Raw genomic sequence first — 12081 nt, forward strand, 5'->3', positions numbered from 1 at the left:
ACACAGTGAAAATCCTCAGTGTTGAGACTATGAAAATTGACCCAAATGGCCCCCCGTAGCCGTCAACTGGTATACTCACTGCAGCATCATGGTCAGGTTCACTGAGGCCTCTGTCTTTGCCTGTGTCAAACAGGGAGAGGACAAGTTATCGGTTATTAGGAAACCCAATATAATGACAAAATGCAATTCAATTCCCTGTATTGTCATTGCCGGTACATATGTGTGCGTGTGTGTGTCAGTCAGTACCAGGCTGAAGGTGCCGTATTCAGACCTCAGAAGGTGGGTCAGTAGGCCAGACAGGGTGGTCTGGTCCCCCCAGCTCCAACGGGCTGTGTTGAGGTACGAGGAGATGGGAAGGTAGATGTAGGGCAGAAAGCCACCCAGGAAACATGCACACAGTGACACCAGCCCACACACAGACAGCTCCTGTCAAAGACACACAGAAAGGGATTAGCATGCTACAGTAACATGCTAACAGCAGCAGCAGCAACAGTAGTGGTAGTAGTGGTAGTAGTAGAATGGAATACATTAAAGACGTGACGTAACAACTACACATAAGGTAAAAAATCACACCCGTGTGAACTGAGTGGTGTAAGGTTTTATATAGCATGATCAGCTGTGGTCTGACGTAATGTCTGACGTAATGAAATCACACCCGGGTGAACTGAGTGACCACTTTCCTAGATCTAGGCTATAACACAAAGAAATCACCCGGATGTGATTTCACAACTGGCTTTTTTTGCGCAGAGAAAATGACCACGGTTGCTACGGTCATCCAGTTCACCCGGGTGTGATTTAATTACGTCAGAAATTATTTTGAACATAGCAACCATGGTCATTTTTTTCTGCACACAAAAGCCAGTTGTAGGAGTGGTTTACACCACTCAAAAAAGCCTTCTAGTATGGAATTCTCCTTTAAGGAGGGTCAGAACCTACACTGTGAGAGCTTTTTCTATGAATTAGCATGCCAACATACGAACAGTGGCAGCAGTCGTTAGTAATAATAATAATAAACTTTATTCGTATAGCATCATTTCATGACATCGAATGCAGCCCAAAGTGATTTACACTAAAAAAATAGATCAACAAAAGAGGAAAAAAACACACTTGTGTGAAGTGAGGGGCACCTTTGTTTGCTTTTGTACATCACAGTCATATGACTTGGCTGCCATATGATGTCACACACGAAAGCCACATGTTGGAGGGGCTAGCGCCCCTCGACACCTGACAATATATTAAACAATACTAAAGTAGTAGTCGTACTAGAATGGAGTACAGTAGGGGACATCAGAACTCACCCTGTGAGAGTAAAGTCGGTACAGCACCCAGGGAATGATGACCACTACATACAGTACTAGAGTGTGTTGGTTACATAGACCCACTCCACAACACAGTGCCCCCCAGTGAGCCACCTATAGGGCACAGAGGAATCGTTAATCCTAGCTAGAATCAGGGGTAAATACACGCTAAAATAAAATAGTAGCTAACCGATCTGGAGTCATGATTACAGAAAGGTGATAACTTTAAAGGGCCTTACCAATTACTTCTAACCGTTACCAAAGATTGCCCCCATCTTAAAAAACATGTTTTGACCATAGGTTTACGCAGTCAGTGCATACTTTTGTAGATCTCAGCCTACATTTTTAAACATCATGTGTCAGTCACCTTTCTCATATTCAGTTTCCATTGGCAATGACTGGCTTCCAATGTTTGTGGGAGGGGCCGTTTTCCTAGTTGTGTTACTCAGATGTGTTCATCGATATCAATAGACATTTCAAACACAAATTTGAACTTAAAACGTTTTTAATGTCTAATTAGTTTTAGATAACATTGGAAAAAAAATGTCCAAATGAATATGGACAAAACATCTAAAACAATTAAGCAAGTTAGGGGGGAAATGGTTTGTGCGACCTATATGCCAGATGCTGACAATGACATGTAGTAACACTGGTATGGTCCTTTAAAAGACAATGACATGTAGTAACACTGGTATGGTCCTTTAAAAGACAATGACATGTAGTAACACTGGTATGGTCCTTTAAAAGACACTGACATGTAGTAACACTGGTATGGTCCTTTAAAAGACAATGACATGTAGTAACACTGGTATGGTCCTTTAAAAGACAATGACATGTAGTAACACTGGTATGGTCCTTTAAAAGACAATGACATGTAGTAACACTGGTATGGTCCTTTAAAAGACAATGACATGTAGTAACACTGGTATGGTCCTTTAAAAGACAATGACATGTAGTAACACTGGTATGGTCCTTTAAAAGACAATGACATGTAGTAACACTGGTATGGTCCTTTAAAAGTGGATCAAGCCTAGAGGGATGAGGTGCTGGCTACCTTGTTCCTCTGTGAGGTGCTTTCAGAAGAATGAAAAGTGGCAGTCAAAGAGAAGAGCAGCCCGACTAAGACGTTGTTGAGGGTGAAGACCTCCGCCACCATGGACCACTGCCAGCTGAGCCTGGACACAGCAAACACCCCTCCAGCCAGCACGGCTCCTGGGCCTGGGCCAGACAACCTGAGGTTAGATGGAGAGGGCAGAGAGCTGAAGTAAAGGCTAGAAAAGTCACACCCAATTTGAGAAAGACTTTCACACTCAAGTGCGCTCCCTATTCGCCGTGCCTGCAGCAAGGCATGTTAGGGTATTGCAATCGTTCCTCTGTGTGTGTGTCTGTGAACTAAATAACTGGAGAATAACTCTCAAAACCTGGTAATGATCAGAATGCCTCGAAGAGATGATTACGTTTGGAGTGAAAATTACACTATTGATCATATCTCGGGTGTGGATGGCCAGATTCCTTCAGTATCAACATAAAGGGAATATGACTTGGTGCATTACAATTAATTATTTTTAATAAGTCGTTGCAAAAGGTATTAATTGATTGCCTGAGTCTGAACTAACCCTTTAGGTTCTGCAGGTGCTACTAACTTGATCTCCAGTGGTGCATCTATATGTGCTCAGGGAGCAAAAATAATTATGAATATCGGCACGTTGCAAAATAATTGGTTGATCCCTAAAATGTAACCTGGCACAAACAAGGCCTATGAGTTGCATCGTGATCCAAAGAATGCAGGGAAAGAAACAGTAGTAGTCGACGGTTCAAGAGTTATAGGACCAAAACGTGAAGTGGGCCGCCACCACGAGGAGATTTGAAAAATGTAGGGTGGCAATCGTACACTACGTTCATCATTTGAGGCATTTTGTACAAAACAGACCACTCCTGCAGACTTTGGAAGACAATCTTAGCCAATCAGGATGGAATATGGAAAATCCGACAGATTCAAAATCTGTAGGAGAAATAAATAAAAAAAGGTTTTGCAAAAATCTGCCTCCTGGTGGCGCTATAACAGACCGATGGGAAAAATGTGGAGCAGAGGTACTGCTCTGGCGTTCGATCACTCCCACAGTACCGGAGATTAGTTATTCACAGACAAACGGACACACACACACAAGAACACACAGACGTACGAACAGTCTCGGCCACACCTTCGGCTTGGTGGAGACAATAATCAGCAGAAAACTAAATGTACTGCATGGGCTTTTTTCTTTTTTTCTCCAAAAGCTGATTGCCAGCTTTATGCTCTAATTTTAAATCAGTTTAGTATTCCAGGAGGAGAGTATTGTGCTGTAATAATAGCATGAGTGTTAACAACATTATATTTTAAGTATCATTCGGATGTTCATAATGGGTGATCTTCACAATAATCTGTTTTCTTGTACCATTAATCACAAAAAATCTTAACTTAACTTGTGAATAAAATAAATACTTAATTTCTTTAACCTTGACATTTTTTACCTCTTTAAAACTAAAGATGATATTAACGACCCTTGTAATCTACAGTACGTTTATTCAGTGTAACTAAACATTGTACTAGGGACACAATCTGATCACAATCTTTTAAATGTGACCCACGTTTGCTATGCGGACAAGTCCCTGAAACTCGCTGTCCCACTCCAATGGGTCGCACTGGCGCATATCATGAGGACTCTGTAGCACCCGCTTGATCTCTAGCAGACTGGCACAGAGAACCACCGTAGTGGAGATAGCACTTTATCCTTGGCTTCTTAAAATATATGTGTGCACAAAAGCACCCCTCCCCCCCCTCCCCTCCCCTCCTTTCCTGTACTGTCTCCATCTCTTTAGTAGTAATTGAAGCAAACTTGGGATAATCTGTCGTATGCTAAGACCCACCACTTACTAAAACGAGAGACAGAAGGGGAAGAGAGAGAGAGAGAGAGAGAGAGAGAGAGGGGAGGGGGTTGGGGGCAAACTACGAAGAGAGGAAGGGTAAGAAAAGGAGGAGAACGGTGCAGAGGAGAGTAGTTACTGTAGTGAGGGGGTGAGGGGGATAGTAAGGATGGAGGATGAAATGATGGAAAAAGGAAGGGAAGTTGAAGAAGAGGGGGGGGGGGGGGGTTCAGCGGGTGTTGTGGGGGGGGGGGGGGGGGGGGGCAGCCCGGTCCTCGGCATGCTGGCTCTGAAATATATGAGCTGGGCTCGACAATTAGGGGAAGTCAGGCAGTATGGCCCTCTCCACCATTGTGTGGAGTGGCTTAGAGTCCTCATCAGCCTATCAGCTAACTGACAGGCAGAGAGCTGCTCTATTCAGCACCGCAGATACAAGCTGCAGGCCAAACGACTGCCAGCTCCCTCATGACCCCACAATCCCTCGCCGGTGACAGCTTCAAGCTCCATAGCAAATTAGGCGCTCTCACATTACAATCGCGGAAGACAGATTCCATTAACGGTATCTGAAATTGAGTAGAGAGCAGGCCTGTTATCAGACCTGACTCATAACCCATTTTTGGCGGGAACCCCTTTTGGTGTTAGCATTATGTTATGCTTTAGCTATTGAAAAATAGCAGATCTACAAGCTCATAGCGCGCCACCGAGTGGCGCGCTACGAGCTTGTAGGTCTGCTATTTTTGAAAAATCGAAGAACGACTGACATAGAAACAGCTTTTTCAGAAAACTGTCAGGATGTAGAAGACATTTTTAGAATCTGATCTCAGGTCAAAATGGGATAAGCACCGCCATTAATCACGAGGCATGATACCATTTATACATTTCCAGCTCTCTGCCTGCTGCTGTGATAGTCGGCCACAAAAGGCCTGATGAGACTTAGGCGAGGGGAACAATGGAGCTTTCTGAGGAAACCGCAGTAAATCAGGAAGAAAAAGACGAGAGAGGAGGGAGAGAGAAGAAAAAAAACTTGCACGCTGACTACTTCCCCATTTTTAGTGGGTTCTCTCTTTCCTACCCTTTATTTCCTCTGTGTTCCCTGTGAGCTTCAAGCGTGGTGTGTGTGTGTGTGTGTGTGTGTGTGTGTGTGTGTGTGTGTGTGTGTGTGTGTGTGTGTGTGTGGGGTGCTGATGGGGCGTCTAGCAGTGGGTCTTAATAAGAGATAGCAGCGTCTTTCTCCCCCGTGCCGCTTCAGGAATTAGTAGTAACTTGCAGGAAGGGTGGAATGTGTGTGTGTGTGTGTGTGTATGTGTGTGTGTGTGTGTGTGTGTGTGTGTGTGTGTGTGTGTGTGACTGTGAGGGGGGTGGCAGGGGGTGAAATGGGGACTTTTGTAGAGGTGCAGAGACCCCCCATACCCTCAAACCTACCCCCCTTGCATGACAATTAACCCCCAGCTCATACGCTTAGCAGGGGGTCTGGTTTCAGGCTAGCGCAGGGTGCCGAGCACCATTGGGGGTCCGCGGACGAGGATATTTAACCAACTCTGCTGTGGCTTCTGGAGCCCCGTCTGACAGCCAAGACTCGTCACACACACACACGCACACACATACACACGCACACACGCACACGCACACACCACACAAGACACACACACCCCTCTTCTCCAACTCGTCTATTCCTCCTGAGTGGCTGCCACATCTCTCTATTAGAGCCTGTCAGCCAGTGATGTGTGTACACTGTATGCTAAATGACCTGTATGTCTGCAAAGGACCACCTGCAGGTCCACAGTCAGCCACTGAGCCTCTCCCATCGCTCATTCTTCCCGTCTCGCTGCTCCCATGGCAGGCAGATAAAAGCAGGAAAAGACTCTGACACCGTTTGTGGCCACGTTCCCTCCCTGTTATCACAACTCAATGCGGTGCAGGATGCTGGTGTGTGTGCTGTAATGTTGTGGCTCTGTGACAATGACCGCATGGTTGAGACGTGGCAGGAGAGGAACATGGCTGACAACGAAACTATTCCATCCTGAACTGATCCCCCCCCCCCCCCTCCTTAACCCCCCCTACCCAACTGCCAAAATATGTCCATGTCATCACTTGGGCATTTAACTGCATGACAAAGGAATGCAGCGAATAATATAGTATGCACAGAGGCAAGTGTGATTCATTTCATAATAATAATAATATAGTATGCATAGAGGCAAGTGTGATTCATTTCATAATAATAATAATATAGTATGCATAGAGGCAAGTGTGATTCATTTCATACAGGGAAATCAACAATCCCAATAATTGCTGACAAATAATTCCTAGTTTTGTTCATTAAAAAGAAAATTAGAGAATTTACCAGACAATGCAAAAAAGAAAGAAAAAAAAAGAAAAGAAATGTAATAATATAAGGATGAGTTCAAAGCAGAGGACACCAACCAACCAAACTCCGGGGAGGTGAAATAATAGCAGACAAATGAGCCCAGATACAGCAATGTCCTCCACAAGGACACAGGAACGGCTTGATCACTTTGATGTGTCAAAGCCGAACCTGCCTCGTCTAACCCCCCTCGGTTCTACAACATGGGGCCAGGACTAGCCATGTGCAGCTAAACAACAGCACACACACACACACAAAAAGCCAACACCAGCACTCTGTGGTGAATGGAGCTTCACAATGGAGCTGGCCAGGGGACACGCTGTCACACAACCCACCCCAGGGGACCACACAAAGCCACAGCTGTGCCATCGCAGATCAGCTCTCCACTGTTCACTCACTGCAGTGGTGCTTCTGGAAAAGAATCACACATTCCTGAAGAGGTTGTGGAACCCATGGTGGAAGTGCCCTGGTGGGGCCAGGGCTGGGTAAGGGTTCCAGCTGGCCTACGTTGACAACAACCCCAGGGCTTTCTTCTGGCCACGACACTGGGGTAGCTACTTAGCATGCTTTCATTATATGACACTGGTAAATGCTCTGTGCTGTGGCATTGCGCTGACATTTCTCAGCCAGGCAGGAGGAAAAAAGGCACATAACCAGCCTTTATTTTCCCTGCGTGAGTGCACTGATAAAAGGCCAGAGAGGGTGATATCTGATAACCCCTTGGGCTGATATATGACAGGTCACTAACCAATCAGTGCAAGCAAAAATACCTTAGCGTGCTGAACTGTCACTATGATCAACCTCATTGCAGAAGGAACCCAGTATGTTAATCATGGCTACCCCAGTTGCCATGCTGATCTTTTTCTTTTTTTTAATTAGAGTTGTGACTAAATGAGGCTATGGGTTATGTGAAAAATTATCGTCTGGACATTCGTGGTTGTCGTTAGATAACCACAGGCGATAATCTATGTATAAATCTATGTATTTTTGAGCGGTGCACACTGCTCCAATGACGCGTGTGTCCCTATGTCAGTTTGGAGTAGGAGCAGCTGCAATACCACTGGATGCCCTAACTTTAAGTGGCGCTGTTGAGCTTCAGACTGTGAACTATAATAGTTCAAAACTGTACAGCTAGAATAGTACAGTACAGTACACAGTACAGAGCACCGTACAGTACAATACAAATGACAGTACAGTACTATCATCAGTAAGATGCCCTGAGGGCGAGAAGCGACCTCACCCTTTAGGGGGACGGCAGACTGCTGGGCGAGCGCTGGCGCTTTGGCATGGGGGGTCAGATCAAAATATGGAATAAATTCTGTACTGGCCATATATGGAGTGTGTCTTGACTCTTGAGTGTACAGGGTTTGATGAGGTCAGATCAACATATGGAATGTCAGAACAGGAAGGAGGGGTGGGGTAGGTAGCGTAGAGGCTTGATGTCACGAGGCGTGATCATATATGGAGGTGTGATGTCACGAGGCGTGACCATATATGGAGGTGTGATGTCACGAGGCGTGACCATATATGGATACGTGGAGTGACTAACTGATAAACGGGAGACGTAGGTTTTCATAGTAAATGAAAACCTACGGTCGCAACAATACAAGTATAGTTGCACCGCTCAGTTCACACGGGTGCGATTTGTGCTTGATCTGTGATGCCACACAGCCAATGGGGTGGTTGGCATGTGCGATTGTGCGTTGCACCCAAACAGGCATTTCCTTGCCCGTCCAGAAAGCAGAGGAGGCTTCCTTCCTGCTCTGACAGAGAGAAGGGTAAATGAGGACCTATAGGAGAGCGCTCCAGTGCTCCGAGTGCGTGCAGAATTAATCACCACAATCCTACTCAAACAATGCAGCCACTGACATGACAATTTCCCCCAGAATGCCATCTTAATCTCCACCCAACACACAAATAGTACAAACCGGGGGTGGGTGGGAGGGGGGGGGCCTACGATGACAAAAAAAAAGAGAAAACAATTTACAAAAAAATCCTGTGTTTATGCAATTCGCAGAATGCCATTTTATTGCTGCTTTTTCCAACTAAGTCATTAGGCACACACAAGTGATATATGAATGTCGCTGTACAGATTCCATTAACTAATTCTGGGTGAATTGTAATTGCAGAGTCTGATCCGTCTCTGTGCCTGGTGCCTTATTAAGACTGCCTGTGGTGGGTGAAGAATGTAATATTGACGTCCGAGGCAGACACAATCTCAGGCCCACGGGCGAAAGGAATATTAAACTGGTACTGTATTCTGCTATGCTGTCTATCTAGACCCCCCCCCCCCCCCCCCCCCCATTCCATATAGCCGGTAATGAGGAAATAACATCTTCATTAGACATCTGTTTAAATGTATTACAGAATGGGTCCTGGGGGAATCATTGGTCATGCTGGGGATGCAGGGAGGGGGCTGGGGTTCTGCTGGCCCACAATATAACAAGGGATAGTAGGGATACACTGAGCAAATGGGACACAGATTCCCAGATGAGGGGTGAAGTACACGGACTGATGGTACAGTAGAAGATTGACGCCTGCCCTGTATAGTCAAACGGAAACGCACACAATCCCACACACATGCAAGTAGTGATGCCCCCCCCCCCCCCCCCCACATGTATGTGTAACCTTAAAGCAACCCCGCCCCTCCCAGTGGAAAAATAGCACACGTGAGGTTGGTGGCGGGGAGGGGAAAAGCGGGGAGCACCATCAGGACCATATGGTGGCGGCCCTTATAAGGAGCTCGGGACACGGCACCACGATGCAGGCGATGGCGCTGCGCCCACCCTCCAGTCCACTGAGGTATCATCTGTGCCACATGGGCCAGCACTTGGCAGGTGAGCCTCTCGCAGGTGTGCGTTCGGGGGAGCGTGTGTAGGCCGGGGAAGGTAGTGGGGAGGGGGAGGGGACGACGACACATTTGGTGCCCATCAGCAGTGCTGTTATGTCATCGTGAGATCAGACCGAAAGTGTGAAAAGTGCTGACGGTTGTGTTGAGCCTTTGCTCGTGTCGTCGTTGTATTTCTTTCCCCGCTCCGATGGCGGCCGTCAGTGTGCGTCAGGATAAGCTTCAGGGAGAACGGAGAGAGATTCCTCTCAGGTAGCGCTGATTTGGAACAGCTTTAGCAGATAAACTGTGAAATGAGAGAGCACAGAATACCGAGCTGTCTGGATTATCCCTCTATGAAGAGTACACACGTTTTCATCCCTCAAGATAAAGACCCGTGGATCGAGGACTTTGGGATTCCTAGGCCAAGAGCCATTTCTATGGCGCTTTGGTAGTGGAATCGATAGCAATTATTATCATTACAGCGACCATCCTCAAAGGCTTGTCAGGCCCCGGTGTGGAAAACATAACAAGACATGCAATTTGGCCATCAAACCATGTGATCAAGCCAAGAGGAGGATGGTAGGATGACAAATCAAAGGCAGGCTAAGTGCTACATTTTAACTTGTGCACGAGTGAAGTGGCTTCCAAGCCTTTCAACTTACATTCCCCCACATTAAACACGACAATCGGGCCGACTAATTTAATTTCATACATCAAAGGCTTGCCATGTTGGGAATATTCCAGATGAATTTTAAGGTCTGACGGAACTTGAAGGCTCAAGCACCAAGTAATAACTTCAATGTAATTCATCATCCAAATCATTATACAAAGCAACAATTCATTTGGAAAATAAATAAATAAGTAGTCTATTCCTCAGCCGAGACAAATTAACTGGCGGTGGATGTGTTTATGATGAGAGGCCTCAGAACGGACATATGATCAAAGCGGTCATTAGAGAAGCTGTTCAAAACAAAACGGCGGACATCAGTGTCATTCTGAGGACATGTCAGGTAAGACAGGGTGTCAACTGGTCGCACTTGGCATTTCATCTGAGGGACAGACCTGGCCGGGGGACGCCCCACAGGGCCATGGCAAGCCTTCTATGCCATCCTGATGGCGATCGGCGAGGCACCTGATGCCCTCCATGCCAGGAGTAAGAAGGAGGTCTTGACCAGTCCGGAAACCCACACCACTCCCCTCCCCATCCTCTGGCCTCCCCAGTACCCTCCCCCAATCAGGCCTTACCAGACCAAGTCTGCCAGCTGATCCACAGCCATGAGCTCAACCCAAACTGGGCCCCAGACAGATAATGACTAAAACCTTTTATGCTTATTTTTCAAATTGAAAACCCTAGATTATACATTCATACTTAAGGGCTTACAGGGTGTGACTGTGCGTGCGCTCTGGCTGAAGTCCTCAGCGGCCATCATCAACCCTGTGAGGGGTGGTGGGGGTCCTCATAATGACATTTCACTTAACCATAATCCAAAATTGGATCTAAATCCCCAGAGATTACAAACAGGGCTACAGTATGCGCTGTGATCCAAATATCTCCAGACCTCATGGATATTTCCTGGCCTCAAAATAACCATACAGAAATGTCTGGCCGAGGGCAGAGGCCAGTGCTCCTGTCTGACTGGTAATTCATCAAATACTTCCAAGGCTGAATCAAAATACGCAGACTTTCCCGCAGTTGACATAGCAGGCAAGTTCCCATGAAGTCTGGAATGGCTACGGCTGCTCAATTCTACAATTCAGTTAGTCTGCATGGGGGCTGATGCAGACTTTCATGCTGACTTCAAATCTAGAGAGTCCGCTTGGGCACAGACTTCACCAGGCTACTGGGATTAGATCAGAACTCATGTGACATTATTGTTTATAATTTATTAATAGTATAATTAATATTGTTTATGTAACTACTAACATGAATTTGAACAGACATGCTTATAAACATTTTAGACATTTTAAACACACTAGCAACTGCAGTGACACTTAAACTGATCAACCTGCTGATAACTCCTGAATGTCAGGGTCAGGTGATAATGATATGCATGCTCTTACTATTAAAAGTCACCATAATATAAGTCAGTGCTGCCTGTTGCTTCCAGTGTCGATTTTGGCTTTTGTCGTATCCATGGCAATGAGTTAATTCCCATCTTGTTAGCGTATTGCAAACTTGACATAATGAAGCAAAACACTTCAGTCAACATCACAGTATGTACTGTAATACAGAGAACGCCAGTCTTGAGTGTTGACATTTGGATTCAGCCTAAGATAGGGCTTTATTATGGAGGATGAAGCCTAAACAGTCATACAATGGCTGCAATGGCTCAGGAGGTAGGAAGACTTTCGGTTTGACCTGATGCCGTGTTCTGTAGCAGAAACCTGAACACCTAGTTGTTTCAGATGAGTAGGTTAGTGCCTTGAATGCCTTTCTCAGTTGGTGTGTGAATGGGTTAAGAGAAAGGGGAGTCTGAAATTACTTTTCTGCATTCATCCAGCAGATGGCTTACTCAGGGACACTTTGACACGTCGTAACGGTGACTTTCTGATTACCAAATGGCTCTTTAATTAATCACTTTCACACTGGCATTACTATTTTGGGCATGGCATCCTATCCTATCAGTATTGATTGATTGATCGATTAGATTATTGGACATAAATGTAAAAACAGCAACAGAGTACAG

At 45.8% G+C, this 12081-nt stretch overlaps 1 protein-coding gene across 3 annotated transcripts in view; it reads right to left on the reverse strand.

The window, feature by feature from the left end:
* The window catches only part of tmem260 (transmembrane protein 260), a 33229-nt gene that overhangs the window by 10701 nt on the left and 10447 nt on the right, over window positions 1-12081 (reverse strand). For 2 of the 3 annotated variants that reach the window (XM_079528168.1, XM_079528169.1), the window contains 4 exons: window positions 2353-2530; window positions 1299-1412; window positions 247-426; window positions 80-120 (listed from right to left, as the gene is read on the reverse strand). In XM_079528168.1, coding sequence (XP_079384294.1) covers window positions 80-120; window positions 247-426; window positions 1299-1412; window positions 2353-2530 — 513 coding nt within the window. The remainder of the gene's footprint in view (window positions 1-79; window positions 121-246; window positions 427-1298; window positions 1413-2352; window positions 2531-12081) is intronic. The other variant, XM_079528170.1, reaches the window with a different exon arrangement.

The sequence above is a fragment of the Electrona antarctica genome, assembly GCF_951216825.1.
Source record: "Electrona antarctica genome assembly, chromosome: 18".
Classification (NCBI taxonomy): domain Eukaryota; kingdom Metazoa; phylum Chordata; class Actinopteri; order Myctophiformes; family Myctophidae; genus Electrona; species Electrona antarctica.